Consider the following 25,952-nt stretch of genomic DNA (forward strand, 5'->3'; position numbering starts at 1 on the left):
TTTTTTTTTTTTTTTTTTTTTTTTTTTTTTTTTGTCAAAAAGGCCGTTGACAAACAGGAGCAAGTCCAGTGGTAGGTCACTAACATCACTAGTAGCTAGAACAAATGAAGTGTAAGGACAGGCTGAGAGAGCTGTGCTTGTCAGAGAAAGCTGAAGGAGATCATACTACTTTTTCCAGCTCCTAGTGAGAGTGTTGTAGAGAAGACTGACCAGACCTTTTGTTGGGTACACAGAGACAGCGCACGAGGCAACAAGCACAAATTGCAGCAAGGGAAGATCTAATTAAATATAAGGAAAAATTTCTTCACAATGAAAGTAGTCAAACATTGGAACAGGTTGCCCAAAGAGATTGGGGAATCTCCATCCTTGGAGATATTCAGACTTAGACTGGACAGGACCCTGAGCAATCTTATCTGACATTGAAGTTGGCCCTGCTTTTAGCAGAGATTGAGCCAACTGAATTTCAGAAACCCCATCTAACCAAAATTCTTCAATGTTTTTATGATTTAGTACCTCTCCATTGTACCTTATTGAGGTTTTTACGTAATTCATTTTAAAATTCATTTTAAACTGCAGCAACAACTAATTTGGAATAAGGGTCTGCCTGTTTTTTGCACAATTGCTGCTAAATTGGCTGCAGTACCATGATGTAACCTGTTTTTGAAAGGGTCGTCCAATTAGTGGCTCAGAAAGGATTTTTCTCTAATTAATCAATCACTTGAATTCTTAATTTATAATTTTTGTTTGAACATGTCAACTCAGCTGTCATAAATATGCACTCGGTTTATACCACTGGAAATTTTACTTCTCTTAAGCATTAATTATTTAACAAGAAGTACCTAGCTGTGTTCTAGTTATATGCCTTGAAAAAATCAAATGTTTCTTGTATTAGTTAAGCATATATATTTGCCCTTACTAAGATTGGTGAAGAGGAAACTGACACAAGCTGCAACAAGAGAAATGTCACTTCAGAAGAAATAAATCATGGTGAGGGTGGTCAGACACTGGAACAAATGGGCTGGAGAAGGCTAGGGAATCTCCAGCATTGGAGATATTTAAAATATCACTGAACAAGCCTCTGAGCAGCCTAATCTAAGTTGGCCCTTCTTTGAGGGTGGGGAGTTGGACCAGAAGATCTCCATAGGTCTTCCAACTCTAATTATTCTATGATTTTATGATAAAACACTTTAAAATTTTATACAGCAGGTACCAAAATCAGTTTAAAMCTTCATGCAGTAGGTTACCAAAATCACATAGACATTATTGCCGCCAAATATTTTTTGAATGAATTATGTGTATAACAGAAATCATTTTAAACTCGATAATATGCGATTTAAAAATAAGAAAATAAAAATGTGTTTAAAATAAAAGCCAAAAATTCATTCTCTTTAACAAAAGCTGGAATATTTTTCCCTAAATTACTCCATCTGTCTTCAGGTTTCTCCAGGTTGCTTCTCGAGAACAGGTTTAAAATTAAGTCATACTATGCTTCTTCAGCATTCTCTTAACAGGTTGTTAGTATTGCATATTGTTGCTTTTGAGAGTTTTCGTATTATATCCAGATAAGATATTAGTATATGGGTAGAGGAGGTGAGTTACATTTTCTTTTTGTGGCCATCTTAATCCAGTCCAGGATAGACATCATGTACATTAGGAAGGTACAATAGTCAGGACTAACAAGCTGTTGATTTTATGCAAATGGTATTTTGATGATTAGTAGTGCCTAGTATATTGAGTGTTCTGTATGCCTGTTTCAGCACCCCAGCACCACCATGCCTGCATGCAGTTCAGTACTGCCCCCTTCCAGACTTTGGCAAAGGAATTATGACTGACATAATCCTGACTCCTTCTAGGATTTAGGTAGGCAGTCTTGTCTGGTACCCATTAACGAGTGTGCCGCTGTCTTTCTTGTCCTGCAGCTTCTTATCACTGGAGGTGAGAAGTATGATCATCTCTTCAAGGAGAGGAGGACATTGAAATTTCTTTAAATAGTTGTCACTGTTGCTCTGTACACCTTTTAATTCCTTGTTCTACCACAGAGTAGTTCCTGTTCTTACCCATCTTTACCCAAATACACCGCAAACAATTGCAAATGCAGTCTAGAACTTGWTAACTGTGATATCTACTTGAGGATGAAGAAAGGAATGGAAAGCCTAAAGCAAAGGAGTACTGTCTAATTAGATTCTTTGTTTAACAGTAATATAGGAAATGTYTTAAAGCTGATACTTATGATGTGCTAATTTATAACCTGTTAGTATGATACTTAAAGTGAAAAACTTCTCTAATACAGTCCTAATGCTGAGTCATCATTTTGCTATCCTTATTGAATGTAGGAAAGAGCAACTTACAGAAAATTAAGTTCCTGTTTTGATAAGAGTAAGCTAATACAGTAACTGAAATGAGATCACATTTTTGCTCGTGCTAATGCTTCCATTAGCTGTACCTTACTGCAGCTCTACTTCTGGCACTTTATTAGCTAGCATGTTGATCCTAATGAACTCAGAATTTATGAGCTTAAACACTGTGCTATTATGTTAGTATCCAGACTTTATGAACAAACATGGAGCTTCTGAGGCATATCACACTGAAGTGAAGAATTAATATTTTCTTTAAAGCACAGAACAATTGTGATCAAAATGGTCTAAAATAACAAAATGAAATTAGAAAAAATATTTTAAAGAAAAATAAATTTGTGTATCCAAATTTAATTCCTATATGATTTACCAATTACAAGATAGTACACACACCTTATCATATGTGTGAAATACTGCAGTACTCATGTGTTCGTTTAACTACAGTATCTCAAGGATTTCACATACAAATTACCACAGGACAGCAAATCATTATATGCCAGTTGCTGCTAGGTAACTACACGTTGCACCCTCTGTGCTCAGTGCCAGAAAATACACTCTATTTCATTTCCTTGCATTAAAACACAAGTATTCCAGCTTGCATTTACCATGAAAAAACACAGCTTAAGCAAATATGTATGGAGCAGCTGCTGCACTTTAAAGGAAAATAGAACTCCAGCATAACTGCTTGATTAACCTGTGCTTAATCTAAACTCTGGTTAACTGAATAGTTACTCACTTAACATCGTTACCATTGTTTACTGTTGGACTTATCTGAAGTCTTTCATTTTTTTTCTAATAGCATTTAATCCATCCAAAACCAGAAATGTGCTGTATGATTTTTGGCTGTGCATATAATACTGAATACAGTTTTCTGTACAGGCACAAAAATGAAATCACTTCTATAGTGATTTATATGATTTTCAATAAAAGATTTCTTTGCRAACCACACCAAGGTGAAAAAACTGTAAAAGTAAATACATTTGGAATGAGTTAAAACAGATGAAGGAAAGTACTTGATTGATTGTAGGGGAGTTCTGTGAACCTAAAGTTGTATAAATGATAATGCGAAAATCCAGCAGCTTCTTTTTTTTTCCTTCCACTGTTCAATATAAGAGGCTTAGTTTGCGTTGGGGTTATTGTAGATAAGGAAAGCTTCTTCCTGAAAGTGGAGGTGCTTCCTGGATGTTAAGATACATGAAAAAGTACTATCTGAACCACCTGAGACCATACTTACAGATTTATTTTGGTAAAAAATAAAATCCTTTTATTATACCAAGAAGAAACTCACATTAATTAAAGTTTTAACATATTCTACTAGGAATTGCTTTGCAAAGCTCCTTTGGTATTTGCTGATAAGTTTTGATACTATATTTAAAATCATCATATGCTAAATTAATCTGTYGTGAACTATTTAAACTTAAAATTCTAGCTTCGTTGTAATTAAAAATTTTAAGAAGGATTCTGGAAATACTAATATTATGGTAATTTAGCAGTTACAAAGAAGAGTGCAGTATAGATTATTGCTTTTTTATTTTATAATATAAATGTTTTGGGGGTATGACCTTTGGACTTGTAGACCACATTATTGGTGTAATGGAAAGACATTTTAAAAAATAAGTTACATATTGTTTCCAAGACAGTTAGACTCAGGATTCATTTAATTTTGTTCCAAGACAAATGCTATCGTTCAGTAATGCTTTGATTTCAGCTTTCGTATGCTTTTCCTGGATATTATAAACTACCATATCTAACACAGTGAATCACAGCTATAGCAGAGGCTGAAAAATGATTTTAATAATTTAGATCTTGACTATTAAGTCTTTTGGAGATGAAAATGAAATCCTGAAATGCAACAGAACTAACACAGACTGTGCAGGGATAGGGGTCAGGGAGGAGTAGGGAGAGTATGGGTGTTGTTCAGAGCCTCAGAGAAAGAAGTACCTAAGTTTTACACTGTCTTGGGCATGATGTAGTCTTTTCATTCATCCTTAAATTCATTGAATTACCATGATCCAGTCGGCAAGTGACAAATGGATTATTTTGGCCAACCTGGCAGGAAAGGCAACATTTTCTTCTGAGCTGGTGATGGAAGAAGGTGCTTCAGACGGAAAAGCTGCATTATCATCCAAAATCAATCAGAAATCAAACAACTTTGCATCAGTTTGATAAATGAAGTCAATGTATATCTTTATTGAMATGGAGTAGGAGAGGGAAAGTGAAAATACTATAGCTGATTTGTTAAATGATTCCTCCTTTTCAAGAAACATCACTTCAGTCTTCCCACACCTCATCTTAAGCCTCCTGTTCTATTCTAAGAGTTATGACAGTGACGGTGGATGTACTTGTGACAACTGATGCATTTAATAGAGTACAGTTGTCAGCTGAGACCATAGCATTTCACTAACTTTCTGCCCCATGGTCATATAAGAGGAAAAGGATAATAAACATAAGAAAATTATGTATACATCTGTGGTAAAATGCATTTTATTGCATTTAAATCTAAATTATTTATTAAACCAATGTGAAAGAGTTACGTCTTCAGCTTTATGTAGATCAGTATAGGTAGTAACTGCAAACTTGCTGTTGTGATGTAAAGAAAGTTTTTGTTACTGTTAGTTTCCTAGTGGTACTTAATTATGTGAGTTCGGAAGTTAATATCAGCCATACTGGTCTTTTAGTTAGGGGGAACATAAGCATCTATATTCCTGACAGTGTCATTCTTTAACAGTTAAATTAAAAGTTTATTTGATGACAAAARTAAAATGATTGTATTAAATGCAAATTGAAATGATTGTGATTACTTGTATTACTCAAAATAATTTACAAAATCTGTCCTAACCTGAATGCATAGTTATTGCTATACGATAAAAGGGATTGTTGTTATTATAAAGTCATTAAAAGAATCATACAGATAAGAGCAATTAACTGTTTACATTTAGCTAATGAAAATAGAAAGTAAAAATCTAACTGAATCTTAATCATTTGGATTAAAGGCTCATAATTTGTGATATGACAGATTTAAAGGTCACTGATTAAATGTTTGAGTATGGTAAAAATATTACAGAGCTGTATTTGACAAAGAAAAAATTTAAAATTCATTGAGTGAAATTTACATGTATTTTGCATGATTTTCTCACTGCTGAGACAATTTTATGGACTCTGTTAGCAATTCAAGGAATATAGTAAAATACTGTTCCAGCAAGATACCTGGTAGGTATCTGCCCAAGAAAATCRAGAATATAGTCCATTTAGAATAAAAGATATTGATTTAAATAATGAGCTGGTTTTACTGATGTTCCCTTCCCTCCTCCAAGTTTTCTGGATTGGAGAAAGAATCTTCCATAGTCTATTTAAAATGAGACTAGAACTTCCAGGTCCAACCTGGTCTAAAAGAAGACTTCAAAAAAAAAAAAAAAAAAAAGCAACTTTTCTTTAGTTTTGATGACAATGGTTTGTTGTAAGGCTGTTGGAACACAAGAGTGCATCCTTGATAAAGCAATAGAAAGTGTAAGAGTTACAGTTTTGCAGGTTTCATTACTTCAGGCTTCATATCTGCGTGTAAAAGGAGAAAGACCTAGGTCGGGTAACACACTCAGGAAGGATAATTGAGGCCAGTTATTCACTCCCAAACATACACTCTTAGTTTCATGTACCATCAGAAATAAAGGAGGTTACTTCTATTCTCAGAAATTCTGTGAATTCATATCTTGGACTAATACATCTGAAATGTCCGAAACATCTCTTGAAACTTCACATACTAAAAATTAAAATGTTGACCTAATACTAACAGATATTTTCAAAAAGCTTTTGGTATGCGTTTAAAATAAATATATTCTGTAGGTTGAAAATCAAGTAGTTCTTAAATTTAATATGCAGCTTACATAAAAAAAAATCATCTTAAAGTTTATTTGAAAGAAATTATTTGTTGAACTCAGTAAAGCAGCTCTTGTTTTAGTAAAGATGAATAGAGATTCAGCTGAACCTTAGAAACTTGCTAAAAATTTCATTTTACAAGTGAGCTGCACTGTACAGAGAACAGAATAGAAGTTAGTTTCTTTAGAATGGGTGAGTCATGTTGCACAACAATAAACTGTTCATGTTCCTCATAGTGTTAAATGGGGTGAGTTTTCTGTCTGACATTTTGAAATAATTGAAATTAATATTGTCTTGGAGATTGCGGTATATTTAAACAAACATTTATCATTAATCACAAAAACTGACGAATCCACGTCAACTGAAAATGTTGAAAAATCAGACAATAACTGCAGGCTTCCTTGTTCTCCCGTCGTTCTGTTTTAGAACTGGGTAGAAAAAGCAGAAAAACAGACACTTCTGTCAGACACCCTTGACCTCTCAGAGCTGTTTCATCCAGAAACCTTTCTGAATGCCTTACGCCAGGAGACTGCAAGGTGAGGAAAAAATATTCTACCAATTTAGGCTTGCTCATGTGCCACTATTCCCTATTTGTGAATACATTTGCTTCATTTTCAGGATACAGATCTAACAAATTATGTCAATTTCTGTCATCAGTCATCTCATTTTTTTTATTTGCACTGAAATAGAATAGTTATTTTACTTTCTAAATCCTGACTTTTTAAAAAACTTAGGTGAAATTCAAAATGTTATATTTTCCTGCAAAGTAAGACTTAATGTGATATTGTATACATCGTAAATACATTATTTTCAGGCTTGTATTTCAATTTCGTGTTGTTGTATGTCCCTAACATTAAATGTATATATATTTCCGCTACAGAGTAATGAACTGTTCTGTGGACAGCCTTAAATTTACAGCCTCATGGAAAGGGCGCATACAGGAAGGCAAACTCCAAGTTAAGGTATTGTGCATAACAATATTTCCCTTTACATTTCTTGAGTTCCCATATGTTGCATATATAAAAAAGGAAAAAGAAAGATTGTAACTGATATAATAGAATTTCACTAGTATGTTTTATTAGCATAGTCCAAACCATCTGTCCATAAACATTTCAGAAAAATGAGCTGTACATACAATGGTGTACCTGAGATATAAAGGTTTGTTAACAGTTTACACAGTTCTACAGTGCCTGAAGGAAGAAAGGGGATACTTTTTTACTCTCTTCTAGTTACAGTACATATTTAAAATTTAAAATTGCTTTTGTCCCATTCTCCTTGCCTGCCTTTCAGGTAAAACTGGAAGCTGTTTCCCTTAGCTAGTATCTAACTGCTGCCAGAAAATATTTAAAATACTTGTGGCACCTGACATGAAGAAATAAATATATAAAACTATATGTCAAGGCTATATGTTAGCAATTCCAATCATTGGTGTGAGACTTTTAAGGAAGTAAATAAACCAAACTAAACTCAACTATAACTGACTAGCCTTTGTTATGACTAAGACCCAACAATTTGTTGATGGACACTTAGGACTATTGCCAGCTGCCATAAAGTCACTACTGATTCCCTAGACTGCAAAGTGGATATGAATCCACGGTTTAATTTAGCTTCTTAACGTTTCAGATGGCACTGCCAGTTTGGTTTAACTGAATCTCTTTGCACCTATTTTATACAAATTTGTACGGAATTCACAAGGAAAGTTTTCTATCTTCCAGTGGGTGTGTTGATCCCGTGATAATATTGCACTGCTGAAAGTACTGTGTTCAGCACAGAGTACAGCACTTACAGCTGCATTCATTCAGAAACAAGGGAATTTTGAAGGGCACATTCGGCTATGTGCTGATGTGCAGCTAAAACCGTGAGATTACTAGGATTACAAGAGAGAAAGCATCTGGCTCTAATCTGATAATGCAGTCAGATGCAAGGCAGTGGGARATAACAGGGTTCTGGGTCAGCTTCTGACACTACTTAAAATTTTTAATACAGAATATATGCAAGTTTCATGTTTGTAAAATATTAATAGATTGTAAGGCCAGAAAAAGTAACTGTGATCATCCAGTCTTTATAGGTTACATCCAACCTTTATAGGTTACATCCAACCTTTATAGAATACAGTCTGAACTTTGTTGAAATAATTCCTGTTGGAAGTGGATAATAATTCTCACTTAGATAATTATTTAATCTTGATATTTAAATAAGGTTTCCTGCCTCATTTAATGAGATGCAGATGGGAGTCTAGAACTTGAAGATAAATAAACCCAGGAACTTTTAGTTTATGACCTCCTATGATAGATATGRGAGCCTTCAAATCATACATTCTGAGGCTCCATGTTCAGCCAAGTCTTCTAAGTCTACAACAGTGAGCTAAATTGAGTTTCATATCTCTGACCACTCATTCTAGCAGGCTATCTTATTGCTGCAAATCCTAGCAGCTTGGACTTCTTCAAAACCATGCTACCATCTTGGCAAAATATTAGAATTTTATCAAAAAAAATGATAAGTTTTTATGTAATCTCAGATATTGACAAAAAAAGGAATTTTCTAACATTAACTTGTTTTAGGAGAAAGTTCTTAACTGCTTTTATAAAGCAAACCTGTCGAGAGATAATTTCTCAGAAAGCAGATTTTTAAATAAAAGTGCATTATAGCTAAGTGATTCCTGCAGTGCATCTGTTCTGTGGATAAATAGAAGGCTTTTGTCTCCAATATTGTCAATCTGATTCCTTTCATAAGAACTAAATAAACAGAATAAATAAAATGTAGATACCCCATTCTACAGAAGCCAGTCTCAAAGCTATGAAAGATATAAAAACAGATTTGATTTTTTTAGCCTTGTTTTCCTCAGAAGAGTAGCAGCCACTACCTAAGACTCAGATGTATACTAAAAAATGCAAAAAATGTGATTGATTTTGGACTGAACTCCACATGTGAATAATAATGTATTTTACATGCGCTAAATATTATTACAGTATTTTACTGTTGCTAGATTGAAATAGTTGCTTAGAAACTACAGAATTAAAGGGTAATAAGCAGAAAGAATTCTATAACAACATTCTTGTTTAGATGTTTTGGAGCCTGTAATTCTTTATTATGTGTAAATGCATATGATTATTTTTTTGGGAATATTAGTTAGGTTACAGTGTTAGCAGTCACTGTCATTTGTAGGCAAAAAGGTGAACATATGATCACTATTGCTCTACAAGCCTGAATGTCAGGTTCCAAGAAKAATCAAAAATAAAGAGAATTTTGTTTAAGAGCAAATTCTCTGCCTCATGAATAGCTGAAGCAGTTAGGAGAGTGATTGCTTTAAGCAAAAAGTAAGAATCCTCTAACATCAGTCACGTCCGTCTGACTATTTTTCTTTCCTCAGTAAGGAGCAAAATTCAGTGAATCTGCATCAGTACATATTCACCAGTATATTCACTGRTCCATCAAATCTTTGATGTACAGAAAGGCTTTGCAACCTCTTGCTGTGATGAACATTTAGATTCTTTTCCATAAGTCCTTGTCAATGTGGCCATGAAAAACTGGGGAGAAACTTTTGCATTAGTAAAGCTAAATACAAAGCATCTTATCCATTTAACCTGCCCTATAACTAAGGTATAAAATTGTCAGTGATACAGAAAAAATTATCCACTAAAATATTTCTTGTTGGATAAGGATCCTATAGATTGCAGGTTAAGGTTGGTTCACATGAGCAATATGAATCTCAATGCAAGTAAAGTTAATATTGTATCTACAGTAGTCAAGAATTCAGGTTACGCTTACAGAATGAGAAGCTGTRTTTTGGAAAGTGGGGATCAAGAAAAATTTCAGATAAGAAAGGATATCTAAAATGGGTAAATGGCTAAAAGCATACTGTAGTGAGGTAGCTGGGGCTCTACTGTATTCCATATGACTTTTGATGCCTAAATCAGAATTCTGAGTTTACCAGCCTCATTTTGTCAATAAAGATAGGCACCTTCTTTTTGGAGACAATTCGGATCTCAGATGAGCTAAACTACTTTCAGGAGATACCTGTCTTTTTCCACTGACAGGAAAGCCTGCAGTTACTGCTCTCCTAACATAGTAATTTTGATCAATTGCCTCAAGTTAAAAGGGGTTTTTTAAACCCTGTCACATTTTGGAAGTTTAAAAGAAGAGATTTCAAGGGTTCAGCAAAGAGTTATTTAAAGATTTTATACATTTTGTACATTTTTTTTAAGTTTATGTACTGCTGTATATTAAGATCATGATTTGTCTACTTTATTAAAGATGATACCATCATTGTATAGAAGTACCAGTGCTGATGAGAAGATCTCCCCTAATACACAGATCTTTTATCTAGAAAAAAAGAAAAGGTATAAAAAATCCAATAGCAGCAATGCTTCTTTGGGAAATTCCAACTAGGAACAATGTATGGCTTTTTACAGAGAGCATAATTTAGCAGTGGAAAAACTTACAAGGGTCCAATAGAGTAAGACATCTTATATTCAGAACAGGATGTTGGTGCCCAGTGGAAGCAAGATAGAAAGTAGTAGCAAAAAAAAAAAAAAAAAAAAAAACACTACTTTTTTTAGCTAAGGCTAAATATAATTTGGTTAATACCCAATGGACTGGGCCTCTAGAATTTTGACATTGTGAACTTCAATCTGATACTCAACTGTTGCTTCCTTATTTGATAGCCTCCTAACCACAGCTAAGGCTGCTAGGAGAATTTTCTCATTTAAAAAAAAACAATTCATAAGCAAAAGGAGATTTGTTTCCATTTCAGTTGTACATGGAAAATGATAACTGCAATAAATGTTTCTTGGCATTCTGTAATGTATGCTTCTACAAATAGTAGTTAATAGTATACATACTGAGACATACTCAGATTTTTGTGTGAGCAAAAAATACCTTTCTTATTCTTTCTGAAATTTTTTTTCTCATTATGTTTTACTGTGTTTAAGCTTAGAAGCTGTCTGCTCATGCAGCTCTTTGTTTGTAAAATACAATCAGATATACTCATTCCTGCTGTTTTCTTCCCCTTTGGTGACTGTCTTGTCTTCAGATTGTATTATTGAAGTTTCATAAACTTAATTCATTTTCTTTGTTAAATTACTCTGTTTTCAATGTAAAATAGATTTTCTTCAAACTTTCATAAAGCTTGTGGTAAAATCGGTAATTTTACCAACAGAATTGGTAAATGTGATTTTTTTTTGTCAGAATATATTCATTTGTTGAAACTGATACTGCATATTCCTTCTTTACATGAATCAGACGATGGGTTTGAAATTTGATCTCCTTTATCTCATACAGGAACCAGACCATGATACAGGCTATTCTAAGGCTTATGTGTATCAAAATGTACAAATAGAGCTCGTTCACCTTATGTGAATATTTCCAACAGAAGGCTTGATTCTATACTCTGGTGGTTAGAGAACTGTGTTTTGGAATGTGGAGGAGTCATGCTGAAGTCCTTGAATCTACAAATATTTAATTCTTCTAATAGTGTATCTTTGCTGAAAGTTTGGAACAATTAAGCATGTGGATGAACATAGATTTTAAAACTTAGATTCACACATACTTTGTGTAATCTTCTAGTCGCACAATGAGTTAGTGACTGTTTTGRAGAGATTGTTTTGAAGAGGTTCTTTGCGAATTTTTTTCCAATCTTTAATTTAAAAAGTTTTGGAAGGCCTGAAATCTGTCTTGATGAGGAAGAAAAGACAGATTGAATTCTCACTATGTGCTGTATGATGAGAAAACTTTTTTACCTTTCTTACACTTACAAAAATGACATCATATTTCAGCAATTGTAGCCATTTGGAATGACTTTGTGTGCCAAAAATTTCAAATTATCTACCCTGGCATCATCTGCAACATGATACAAAGTACTAAAGTGGTCTGTTTAACTATGAAGTAGGCAGAGGAACTCTTAGTCAGGTCAAGAATACTTGTTGATCTAGGTGGATTGTCAAACTTCATATTAAATAAGCAGTGTTAATTCAGCGGTAGCTAGTAGTGCTGAAGATGAGTAGTAGATCTTAGAATTGAAGAATCAGTAAGGTTRGAAGGGACCTCTGGAGATAATCTAGTCCAACCTCCCTGCTCAGCACGGTCACCTAGAGCATGTTAGACAGGGTTRCATCCAGGTGGGCACTGAATACCTCCAGAGAAGGAGACTCCACAGCCTCTCTGGGCAACCTGTGCCAGTGCTCCGTCACTCTCACARGGAAGAAATTCCCCCTCATGGTCAGGCAGAACTTCCTGTGCTTCAGTTTCTGCCCATTGCCTCWTGGCCTGTCACTTGGGACAACTGAAAAGAGTTTGTCCCCATCCCCTTGACASCCTCCCTTCAGGTACTTATACACACTGATAAGATCCCCCCTCAGTCTTCTCTTCCCCAGGCTGAAGAGGCCCAGCTCTCRYAGCCRTTCCTCAGAGGGCAGGTGCTCCAGCCCTCTGATCATCTTCGTAGCCCTACGCTGGACTCTCTCCAGGAGCTCCATGTCTCTCTTGTCCTGGGGAGCCCAGAACTGGACACAGGACTCGAGATGAGGCTTCACCAGGGCTGAGTAGAGGGGCAGGATCACCTCCCAAGACCTGCTGGCAACACTCTTCCCAATGCAGCCCAGGAGACCATTGGCCTTCTTGGCCACAAGGGCACATTGCTGGCTCATGGTCAACTTGTCATCCACCAGCACTCCCAGGTCCTTCTCTGCAGAGCTGCTCTCCAGCAGGTCAGCCCCCACCTTGTACTGGTGCCTGGGGTTATTTTTCCCTAGGTGCAGGACTCTGCACTTGCCCTTGTTGAACCTCAGCAGGTTCCTCTCTGCCCAGCTCTCCAGCCTATCCAGGTCTCCCTGAATGGCAGCACAGCCCTCAGGTGTATCAGCTGCTCCTCCCAGCTTGGTGTCATCAGCAAACGTGCTGAGGAGGCACTCTGTCCCCTCATCCAGGTCATTGATGAAGAAGTTGCACAGGATGGGACCCAGTACTGAGCCCTGGGGAATGCTACTAGCCACAGGCCTCCAACTAGACTCCAGGCCACTGGTGACGACTCTCTGAGCTCTGCCTTTCAGCCAGTTCTCAATCCACCTCACTGTCCACTCGTCTAACCCACACTTCCTGAGCTTACCTATGAAGATGTGATGGAAGACAGTGTCAAAAGCCTTGCTGAAATCAAGGTATGCAAYGTCCACTGCTCTCCCCACATCTACCCAGCCAGGCATGCCATCAGAGAAGGCTATCAGGTTGGTTAAGCAGGATTTCCTCATTGTGAATCCATGCTGGCTACTCCTGATCACCTTCTTTTCCTCCATATGCCTGGAGATGACATCCAGAATGAACTGTTCCATCACCTTCCTAGGGATGGAGGTGAGGCTGACCTGTCTAGAGTTGCCTGGGTCCTCCTTCTTGCCCTTTCTGAAGACTGGAGTGACACTGGCTTTCTTCCAGGCCTCAGGCACCTCTCCAGTTCTCCAGGACCTTTCAAAGATGATGGAGAGCGGCCTGRCAACAACATCCACCAGCTGCCTCAGTACCTGTGGGTGCATCCCATCTGAGCCCATGGATTTGTGGATGTCTAGCCTGCCCAGAAGGTCTCTAATCCTATCGTCCTCGACCAAAGGAAATTTTTCCCTTCTCCAGACTTTCTCCCTCACATCCAGGCTGCAGGATTCCTGATGGCTGCCCTTAGCAGTGAAGACTGAAGCAAAGAAGGCATTCAGTAATTCTGCCTTCTCTGTACCCCTTGTCACCAGGGCCCCTGCCCCATTCAGTAGCGGGCCCACATTTTCCCTAGTTCTCCTCTTGCTGCTGATGTATTTGAAGAAGCCCTTCTTCTTGTCCTTAACGTCCCTTGCCAGACTCAATTCCAACTGGGCCTTAGCCTTCCTCGCCGCATCGCTACATACTCTGACTGCATTCCTGTAATTCTCCCAAGTAGCCCGTCCCCTCTTCCACAGTCTGTGGACTTTCTTCTTCTATTTGAATTTGGCCATGCTCACCCATGCAGGTCTCCTGCCCCTTTTGCTGCACTTCGTACTCATAGGGATGCACTGCTGTTGAGCTTGGAGGAAGTGATGCTTGAATATTAGCCAGCTTAGATCCTTCCTTACAGAATGTGATGAGTGATTTCAAATCAATCTGTATAAAATTATGCTTTCCTTAACAATACTCAGGATTACTTTAACAAAAGGTACTGAAATTGTATAGCTATTACTATATAATTACATTATTGATATGCAAATATTTCTCTCCTATTTACTATGTGCACTGATTCCTCTTGTCGTACAAAAACAGGTAATTTTATTCCTTTTGACTTAGAATCCCATTTTCAGTTTTGCACAACAGAAAGAAAGAAAAAGAGAAACATTATAAGAGACTTTTTGGGTAGTAAWTGCTTTGAGCTTGGGTGGAGCTTAACAAAAATAGTGAAAAATAAAAAAATTATTGCAGGTATGTCATATTCAAATACATAATATCAACATTAATTTTGAACTTAAGCTCTTAGCAATTGACAAAAATATTAACATGAGGTATCCAGAGAGGTCTTTTTATACCGTAAACTTCCCTCCTTAAACATACATAAAGAAATTAATGATGGAGGCCTAGGGAAGTAAAAAAGTAGTAAAAATTTGACTTCCTGATGTCTACTGTAGCTCATGACATTTCATGGGAAATTATAACATTAAATAATAAAGAAAAGTTCATTGTGAAGGATTGGAAGTTATGGAAACAGAGATGCTTGGGCTCATGGTACCAGTGCACTTTCTACAAATGTATTTTAAAGAAACATGAGCTGTAATATATAACAATAGTTTTGTTTGAAATTAGTACTTGTACCAATACTTACAAAGTATTAAGTGCTTTTACTTTGTAACAATTAAGAATTCAAAAATCATGGTCAACTCCACCCATTACCCAAAACTGTGTTACAAAAATACTATGCACCCTAATAATAGTTTCTGTGAAAATTAACCTTTGTAGCAATTGTAATTTCTCAACACCATTTATCATAGAATAGAATTTTAGATGAGAACATAGCTATGAATGTATTCAACTAAATGATATCTGAAAGCAGATTGTGCCAGTGTTTTTTTTTTTTTTTTTTCCAATGGCTTTTAATATTGAATCAAAGTCAAAGTTTTGGTCTTCATCTTCAAAGGAGTTCCTGTGATTGGCTGAAGTTTTCCGGAAGAACAAATGATGTTATTTTACATAACTACAATGTCAAAGAAACTGCCAGTATCAAAAGAAGAAATGTTTGTGCAATAGAGATTTCTTACTAGCTGACCCACTTCTACAGAAATTTTTTTAGAGGCTTGCCAATCATTTGTACACCCTGACAATAAATTTCAAAACTACTTCATCACATCTACYTTCCCTCAGTCACTTTGCCACACTCACGGATTTAACAAACTAAACTCCCTGCAGATTGTGAGCAGAAAGAAAAACATACAGGAGTCTATTTAGTAATTTCATGATAGGAATAAATAAGAGCTTTGAAAACAGTCAATCAGAAGTGTAGTGGAAKGAAGTATAATCTGTGAGGCCTTAAGTGTTGGTGTTAACAATAGGAGTCAGTAGGAAGGAGTCTGTGGTAAGGCCTCATTATGATCATTTGTAAGACTTTGTTCCTTTTGTGTCTTTTATGTTATTTTCCTTCATATTCTTTGTCGTTGCAAGACAAGAAATGGCACTGGAAAGCCAAAGTTTATTGACTATCATAAGACTGTCATCACCTAAATTGATTTTTTCCTAGGTAAAGCCAGCTTCTTCCAACTTCTCTGTTTGGAGAGGTTCGGGAATTTAAAAGGGTAGAAATAAAACAAAATATCAAATGTTAGCACTGTGCTTTAAAAGCAACAGACCTGAATGGGGAGATTCAGAGGAAAGATCAGAAAAAGTTGGCAGGAGAAAGAAGAGAATCATATTGGCAATTGAAAATCAAGTAGAATTCTTTCTCCATTTCTTGTCTCTCATTTTGGTTGCACAGTCGTTCTTCAGATTTCCAGTAGCATTACATTTCCTAGTTCTAGCCCTCCTTTATGGTCTTTGTATTTTGTGAAAGCCTTCTTCAATTTTATATATTTATTTCAGTGTGTTAATAAGATAGTGTAAGAGGTGATTTTTAGATAAAAGTAGCTTTTGTTAGACATCTGCTCCATTTTTAGATTCTTTTGTTTGAAGAATTGCAATAAAGTTATTAGTGAGTTAACTTTTATTAGTAGTAAAATTAAAGTTTTCACTTTAGCAGGCCACACTGGCTATTAAAACAGTATTCTTTTCATATTTGTAAATTCCTTAGTGTGGCAAAATAAAAAGATCAACAGATGTTGAAGGTTTATTTGGAATAAATACAAAGTCGATATCTCTGTCACTAATTTATTCAGGACTTAAGTTCAGGTTAAAAATGGGAGAATACTTTTCACTTCAAAGGCTGAAACTATTTATTTGACTATCACTTATTAAAAATAAGCATTTTAAACATTTTATACATAAAACATTACATAGTTATATAAATATTTATAGTTTCTATTAATTTAATTTTTCCAAGCAATACTTTAACTAAGAAATCTTACACTATRTTAAATAACATTTTTCCTTTACATTATTTCAACACATTTTATTTACCTCTGCAGAAAATGTGTAATTGCACATTCCATTCTTTGAAAGCTGTGCTCAGACATCTATGCAGGGAGTCAAGCTTATTGCAGCGATTGTTCTTTTCTTCTTCTTGATATTGTAATAATTGTGTACTTGGCAGTTGCTATTATATTCCCATTAGTCTAATGCCAGGCTACTGCAGTTTCATAAATTATGACATTTACAGGTATTTTTCTCTGACATTTCAAAGAATGTGAATCCAAACGAGAGGAAGTTCATGCCGAAGCATGGTCCAGATCTTGCTTTTAAATTACGTTTCCTATTCTCATATGCAATCACAATAATTAGTTTCCTGTTATTTAAGCATTTGGTCACAGTAAAAAGAATAATTATTAGTTAAAGCACAGTGTAGTCTTTACTGATATTTCAGACTGTAATGCATATTTGAATATTTTATATTTCCATGGCAGATCAGTGGCTTACAACTAGAAGGCTGCAGTTTTGATGGAAACCGACTTTCAGAAAATCTTCATGATTCTCCCAGTGTGTCGTCTGTACTCCCTTGTTACATGGCCTGGATTCCACAGGTATTAAATTATTAAAGGCCTTAAACTTTCAAGACCCATAATTTACTTTTTTATGTGTAATAGATTTTCAATATGATCTTGCTGAGCTGTTTTTTTCCCTCACTTTAAAATAAAAATTGCCACCTTAAAGATTCCCAGGGAAAAAAAAAAAGGAAAAGCAGTTATATCTTTAATGTAACCCAAAGAACTTTTTGTCACTTTGTCAATATGTTTTTACTTATTATTGTGCAGGTTAAGACAGGGGTTTATTTCAATCATCCCTTTTTATTTTGTCCTTTTAAAAATAAGAACCTAACATTTAAAAAATGTATTTAATAAATGTAGATGTGACTTTGRAAGTTCATTTATAGAATATATTTTCTTCAAATTTTAAATACATTATATTAAAATGCTACAGCAATAAAAAGATACAAAGAATATGATGTGATCTGTAAGCAAAAAAACCTTTACCTCTACTTGTACTAACTTAAAAAAATACCACTGCTTGCTAAACTGTGTTAGATGAAAGTGGCATAAGTAATCAAAACAGTAAGAACTGTTGCTGACCCTACTTTCTGATTACAATAACAATCTCTGTTAATAAAGGATTAAGTTGCATAGCAACTTGAAGTATGTGCAGCATTACCAGTTCGTATTATCTGATAACTAGAAGGAAAACWTACTGTAGAGTCCCTCTCATTCAATTTAGCTGTCTAAAGGTTATATATGGCCAGCAAGAATTACTTGTCTTAGCTTCTTCTTTAGTCTCAGTAAGAGATAGGCATCTCAAAAAGTTCATTCCATCATAAGGTAGCTAGGATCAATCTCTGACTGGATGTGACTCTAGAGACAGCCTAAACCACTAACTCAGACACATAAAGTTAATTGAGTAGAATCCCACATAGAGATCTAAAAGAAAATATTTAAACACATCTACACCAAAAATCAAGTGTGTATACAGAAAATGAGAAATAGGGGTGGATGCATTTCTTTCTCTTCTCTGTGACAGTAAATAAAATTAGCAGTATGTAAGAAATGAAAGATAGTGTCACTTTTTATCATATCCTGTAGGTATTTTCTCATCAAAAAATGAAATTATTAACTGCAGGAGTTTGTTGTTTAGCAACTTAAAGAACTCTACTGAGTTCACTTTTAAGACTGTTAGGTTTGATTAGAAGAATATTAAAGAATAAAGCACACTAGACAAAGTAGTTGACATTTCAATAATAATACTTTATTATTTTTCAAGCACACAGTATGTGGTATATTGTAATAGACATTATACAAGGAGTTCTGCTTCTACCACACTACTGTATCCTAACAACTTTTTTTTTTGAATTCTCATTGTTATTTCCACCACTAGTGGAAATAGATTGAGAGCACAGCAGCTAAATAAAAGCAAGTGTCTGCACTACTGTTCCCGACTTTGATAAAACAGAAGAGATTGGAAATTAAAAAAACAAAATCAAAATCATTTATAAATTAGACAAGTGAAAGAGTTTTCAGTTCTTTAATAGCTTATAATTTTTTTTTTTAAGAAAAATAAACAGATTCCTAATTTACTGAAAAAGTGCTACTTGAAATAAATAATTTCCAGGCATCGTKATATATAGATGCAGTGAGGAGAGGAGGAGGATGACAATATACACTGTTTTACATGGTAACACCAAATGTTTATATCTCATGCACTCTCGAGGCTAGAATTAACAGTAACTGTCTTTATTTTGAGAAGCATTTATATTAGAGATTTAACAGATTCTTAAAGTATTTTTCTGAATAACAATCTATATTCTTTTAAACTTCAGAGATAAGATCCAGATGTTATATGTCGCACCAATAAAGAGATTTGTCTGAAAACACATGCAAGTGAGAGTTAAACTGCCTTCAATGTACTTTGTATATGAARTGAAAAGCAGCTGCCATCTTCTTTGTGTAGTAAAAATTACAATTCTTTTAAAACAGAAACCTATGCTTGTCAATTGAGTGCATTCATCCAGATTTTCTCTTAGTTTCCGCATTTTTTGATTCCAAAGTATCAAAGTATCTCTACTGAAAGCAATTCTGGTTTTCTGTGCTCTAAAGATTTTTTGATAGAGGCTTAATTATAGAAGTTGACCACAATCAAGCAGTGTACTAAAAAAACAAACTAGAATTGGTGCATTCTGGTTATCTTATCTTTTTATCATCTCCTTAAGAGAAGTGTATGAAGTAGTACTTTTTTGAGGGGGAGAAGATRTTTTCTTCTCACCATAAATATCTTTTATGATTTATAGTGATTGAAAATCTATATGGTGCAATACTTTTAGGTCATTTTGAAACAGACTATAATAAAGTGAAGTCTCTGAAAAAAACATACAGTCTACAGAATTTCTCTGAGATATCCACCTTAAAAAAAGCTCTAAATACTGAAATACTCMAAATAGAATGTTTTGAGCTATTAAATTGTGAAGATTTTTTCCAGTTTTAATTCACTGATAGATCCCAGGGAGTAAAAGAGTGTTGCTAAAGGAGATAGAACTACATGTGAGACAGTCTAAATGAATAAAAAAWTTTGAGTGTATGAAAGCCAAGGACATAAAGGTTTGTAGTTCAAAGAGACTTTCATAGAATATCTTTAGCCCTTGAATAATTTAATTCCTTGAAAACATCAAATAATAAAAACATTAGCAACAGCTAATTCAACCCAAGAAGATTTTTTAAAAAAAGGTCTTTAGAGACAAGATGGGCAACTTTTGGCCTCCCAGTTTTGGCAAAAAGTTAAAGAATATTCTGTGATTCACATTTTACTCTCAAATTGGCTATAATTTTGTCTTCCTTGATAGTGTTAACCAAGGAATAAATGTGATGAATATAATCCTTCTGAAAACAGCTTAGTTCTCTTTTCAAGCTCTCTTTTCAAACTTTTGGTTATTAAATTACTATATCTAATTCTTACAGTGCACGGRGCTTCTGTAAGGAATTGATTGCTGATGGTCAACAGATACGGGAAGTTATTTTCAAAAACAACAAAATTCTTCAGAAATGATTTRACATTTAAAAAATAAGGCAAAGCACTTGAAACAGTTGTTGTCTGCATGTCTCCTTTTTCCTGTTTTTAGTTACTTATTTTCTAATAATGAAGCTTCATTAAGTCAAATTTGGTGTCATTTGTGTTAAAAAGACTAATTCTTATTTCACTTCCTTAGTGATCAGTGCTTTCACTTCCTTACTGACCAAGCCCTGTTGCTTGTTTCTTGAAAATTTTTAACATTTGCTTATTGACAGAAAAGGAGCTTTTGAGTGTGATGAAAAGCATGCTTAATGAATAAGAATTGAATAAAACTGTGAATCGCTTGCACTAAATAATTGCATCAYAGACTGAAACCTCAGATACATGCTGCAAAAAGCCTAAAAGACATAAAAATCTTTGAGCTCAGTTCCACAGTCATGCATAGTAGGTGCATGCCCTATGCAAAACTCTAAAAGGAAATTATGTTCAAGACACACACATTTTGCTGTTCCTTTTGTAAGGAAAGGGAAGTGGAACTGTTATTCATCTGAGAGTACAACATTTCTTGCTGATCAGGATAAAGATTGAGAAGTAAAGCCATCATTCCAAACGCGGTCCTTCCCAAAGGAATGAAGCCATTTAATGGCTCTTATTCTTACAGAGTACAATGCTGTTCACTTGAATGTCACAATATAGAAATTACTATCTGTGCATTTTAAGTAAGTTAAATTTTCTTCCAGTTTCTAGCTACATACAGAGCAAGAAAATATTTAAATTTTTTAATTTAAATATTTTTAAGTAACACCAGTTAATGTGTATGAATGAATCTTTGGATTAAAGAGACTTAAGTAAGACTAACTCTACTGAAAACAGAGGTTAAAAAATCCTTAGTGGCAAATTGAGATAGATGTGGCAAGGCCCATCATTCTACCTACTTTAGATTTCTGATGTCAGCATGCTATACTGGAGGTAGTCTAAGTGCAGTCCATGAAATATCCCACTTGCAAATAGGTCAGATGCAAATCACAAATGGGGCTGTGTTATATGAGGAGCAACAGGGTTATTCTGCAGGGATGGAGGAGGTGAGCCAGCAGGGGTTGCTGAGACCATGAACTCCCCAGGATTCTAGCATGCCGGGTCAGCAGCACCCCGAAGGACAGCACTGCTGCTCTGGAAGCCTTCTCCTGGCTAGGAATTGTACAAGAGTCTCCTTGTCTCTGGTTCTCTGAACTTTATGGAATATGATTTGGTTTCTCTGAACTTTATGGAATATGATTTGGTTTTCAGCTGTTCGAAGATTTTGATATGCAGTTCGTGGGATCAGGAAGTGTGCTCTGCTACATATTGTCTTCTGTTTTCCTTTTAACCAACTGGATAGAAAATGTGAAAGCTTAGTTGTGTAGCATTCTAAAGACTTCTCTAAATCCTCTGCTTTGTTGGTAATCCTTCTGCTTTGTAGTCTGGATCAAGAGAGATTATTTTTCTGCTGTCTATCAAGTGTCTAAATTATAAAGCAGAACCCAACTTTGGATACCATATCATTGGAGATCATTCTTTTCTCCTATTTTACTGCCATTTTAAATGATAACTAAGTGATGGTTTGTTGACAGGATGCTTATGGTCCATATTCTCCAGAAGAATGCATATCTTTACCAGTCTACAGTAGTGTGGAGCGAGACCATGTGGTGACAAATATTGATGTACCGTGTGGAGGAAATCAAGACCAGTGGATTCAATGTGGAGCTGCTTTATTTTTAAAAAATCAGTAAGCTGCAACTGTGTTAAATTAGCTCTTAAAGTTAAGAATTATTTAAACATATCAGTTGTTTCTTTTTAAACAACCTTTGTCTCATTACTTATTATGCAATTTTAAARAAATAGTTTATACATTCCCATTTTTATTTTTTTGAGCTATATAAAATTAATTGTACTTGAGTTGGAACTACATTGTATCTTTGTGTGATGTAGTAAAAGTTAACATGCAATTCAGCAAACTGTTAATTTGGGTTATTTCTCTAGACTGCACTGCACTGCAAATCGATAGACATTGACTATAAATGCAAATCCAGAAAGTTTCCTTTAGTCTTTTTTTTTTCCAGTATTCTTTTTAAACTGTTGTTCTTATGCCTCAGTTACTTAATAAAAGAAAATGATAAAATTTGCCTTTTGGAATTGAAATTTAATGTTTTACTGAACATAAAAATCAGGATAAATGTTTCAGTTCGTTTTAATGATGTTTTTTCTAATTTCTTTGTATTGGTAGTAYATGCTAGGAGGTTCATAAACTTCATGTGGGTTAATAATTCAAAGAGACTGCCATTATGGTTCTTACCTAAAAGTTACTGAACCCAACATTTTATAACTCAGACTAGATTCCARTAAGAATTTGCACATTTACGCACAAATTTGAATGCATTCCAAATTATAGTTTTAAACTGCGTTTTCTTTATCAATATTCATATGACCAGCAGCAAAAGGAAGACTAGGGGAAATGTGGGCCTGCTCCTAAATGGGGTGGGTGCCCTGGTGACAAAGGATACAGAGAAGGCAGAATTACTGAATGCCTTCTTTGCTTCAGTCTTCACTGCTAAGGGCAGCCATCAGGAATCCTAGACCCTGGAGACAAGAGAGAAGGTCTGGAAAAGGAAGACTTTYGCTTGGTTGAAGAAGACTGGGTTAGAGATCATTTAGGCGAACTTGACATCCACAAATYGATGGGCCCTGATAGGATGCATGCACAGGTGCTAGGGGAGCTGACAGATGTTATTGCTAGGCTACTGTCTGTCGTCTTTGAAAGATCGTGAAGAACTGGAGAGGTGCCTKAGGCCTGGAAGAAAGCCAGTGTCACTCCAGTCTTCAAAAAGGGCAAGAAGGAGAACCCAGAAATTACTGGCCATTCACCCTCACTTCTGTACCTGGAAAGGTGATGGAGCAGCTCATCGTGGATGTCATCTCTATGCATATGGAGGAAAAGAAGGTGATCAGGAGTAGTCAGCATGAATTCACCAATGGGAAATTGTGTTTAAGCAATCTGATAGCCTTCTCCGAAGGAACGACTAGCTGGATAGATGAGGGAAGAGCAGTGGATGTTGTCTACCTTGACAGGTAGGTAAGCTCAGAAAGTGTGAGTTAGACGAGTGGACAGTGAGGTGGCTTGAGAACTGGCTGAAAGGCAGAGCTCAAAGGGTTGTCATCAGCAGCACGATCTAAATGGAGGCTTTTAGGTAGTGGTGTTCCCCAGGGGTCAGTACTGGGTCAAGTCTGGTTCAGCTTTTTCATCAGCGACCTGGATGAAGGGACAGAGTGTCTCCTCAGCAAATTTGCTGACAATACAACTGGAAGGAGTGACTGATACTTCAGAAGGCCATGCGGCCATTCAGAAAGACCTGGAGAATTCAGGCAGAGAGGAACCTTGTGARGTTCAACATATGCAAGTGCAGGGTCCTGCACCTAGGGAAAAATAAYCCCAKGCACAAGTACAGGCTAGATGCTGACCTGCTGAGAAGCAGCTCTGCAGAGAAGGACCTAGGAGTGCTGGTGGATGACAAGTTGACCATGAGCCAGCAAYGTGCCCTTGTGGCCAAGAAGGCCAATAGTCTCCTGGGCTGCATTGGGAAGAGTGTTGCCAGCAGGTGGAGGGAGGTGATCCTGCCCCTCTACTCAGTCCTGGTGAGGCCTCATCTGGAGTCGTGTGTCCAGTTCTGGGCTCCCCAGGACAAGAGAGACATGGAGCTACTGGACAGAGTCCAGCGTAGGGCTACGAAGATGATCAGAGGGCTGGAGCACCTGCCCTATGAGGAACGGCTGCGAGAGCTGGACCTCTTCAGCCTGGGGAAGAGAAGACTGAGGGGGGATCTTATCAGTGTGTATAAGTACCTGAAGGGAGGCTGTCAAGGGGATGGGGACAAACTCTTTTCAGTTGTCTCAAGTGACAGGCCATGAGGCAATGGGCAGAAACTGAAGCACAGGAAGTTCCGCCTGACCGTGAGGGGGAATTCCTTCCCTGTGAGAGTGATGGAGCACTGGAGCAGGTTGCCCAGAGAGGCTGTGGAGTCTCCTTCTCTGGAGGTATTCAGGGCCCGCTTGGATGCAACCCTGTCTAACATGCTCTAGGTGACCCTGGTTGAGCAGGGAGGCTGGACTAGATGATCTCCAGAGGTCCCTTCCAACCTTACCAGTTCTGTGATTCTGTAAATTAATTGATACTTTTTTACAAATACATTTCTCTTATGTTTAAAAGAAACAGCTTCTTCCTTTAGTGCTTTCTAGCAGTCAAATATTTATTAGTGCTGTTATCTGTCAGAAGATGTGCTCCTTGGTACATCTAGCAAGTTAAAAGCAAGTCTTCTGTCACAGAGGTCACTATGTTCCCAGAAAAAAAGAATATGTTTGTTGAAGAGTCAAACCCACTGCAGGCTTTTTTTTGTTGTTATTTGAGCTAACCTGGCTTTCAGAAACAAGAAGCACATTTTAGTTGTTTTAAATGCTCTGTTGTTTACAACAGAAGACAAATGTTTGCTCTTTGTCAGTGTTTTTACAACCTGTAAGTCTCAACTACTGAATTCACAGTTAAAAAGTTTCAAAACAGAAAAAGTCATATGAGTAGATTACATGGCTAAAGGCATGTATACTACTTTATCAATGAAGTGACTTATGGTTACAGTAGAATATATCAAATTGTTATACTGATAAGGTGAAATCCTGCACCTTGTATTGATTTAAGAATTTTTCCAGAACAGATTTAGAATTTCATAAAATTCCGAAAGTTATTGTGGAAGGTAAATTATCCTAAGTACAAACAGAACTGATCCATAATATTAGTTTTTGGCCTCATTTCTTTATTCCARCTTTTAGAGAACACTGCTTAGAAGAGCAGTATTTTTTTCTAAAACTGTATACATATACAGTTGCTAGAAATGAAAGTGGAAAAAAATCCATACTTGACAGCTTTGCATATGAATCATTATATAATACACTGTCTTTCATTCACAAAAATAGATTTACTTATATATAATAATAGTTACTGCATCGAAAATGTGCAGCCTTGATTAGAGTAAGAAAATTTTATATTTTAGACCAAATCGTTTCAGAAGTTTTACAAATACATTTTTAATCTTTTGAAAGCAAAAGATGTGAATGAGAAACTAGAGAAGAATCTAAGGAAGCAAATAAAAAATGAGTCATAGCTGATGAATGTAAACTGATGCTGTACGAGTCCTTAAGCTTTTTTTTCCTGTAAAGCTATACAACATCATGAGTGTGCCTGAGTTCTCCACACAGGAGTAACTTTCTTGGAAACTCTGCTTGTTCTTTTGCCTCAACTCATGGACTAGTGTTTGTGAGGCTACGTAATTYAGCATAGCTTCCTATATCCTCTTCATTTCAGCCACTGAAACTGCAGTGCTGTTTTCTTATTCCTTTGCCATTTATCTCCTCTTATCTCCTCAGGAGTGTGTTTTTTATAAAGCATTATTTGTTTTCAGTTTTGCTTTCTAGTGAAAAATAGTTCTTATAATAAGGATTTCATAACAAAATGTACTTTATTGGTTGCTTACAGAAAAACTCAATAAACTGATGTGTTTCAAGGAATGCCTC

At 35.9% G+C, this 25,952-nt stretch overlaps 1 protein-coding gene across 1 annotated transcript in view; it reads left to right on the forward strand.

Annotated features, from left to right (window-relative positions):
- The window catches only part of DYNC2H1 (dynein cytoplasmic 2 heavy chain 1), a 170,341-nt gene extending 147,920 nt beyond the window's left edge, over positions 1–22,421 (forward strand). Inside the window, exons 86-89 of the mRNA XM_085309033.1 lie at positions 6,654–6,763; positions 7,108–7,189; positions 17,273–17,389; positions 21,968–22,421. Of these exons, the coding sequence (XP_085165159.1) occupies positions 6,654–6,763; positions 7,108–7,189; positions 17,273–17,389; positions 21,968–22,126 (468 nt within the window). The 3' untranslated portion in view covers positions 22,127–22,421. The remainder of the gene's footprint in view (positions 1–6,653; positions 6,764–7,107; positions 7,190–17,272; positions 17,390–21,967) is intronic.
- The last annotated feature ends 3,531 nt before the right edge of the window (positions 22,422–25,952 follow it).

This window comes from Rhea americana, unplaced genomic scaffold (genome assembly GCF_003343005.1).
Source record: "Rhea americana isolate MKP2758 unplaced genomic scaffold, rheAme1 scaffold_29, whole genome shotgun sequence".
Taxonomy (NCBI): domain Eukaryota; kingdom Metazoa; phylum Chordata; class Aves; order Rheiformes; family Rheidae; genus Rhea; species Rhea americana.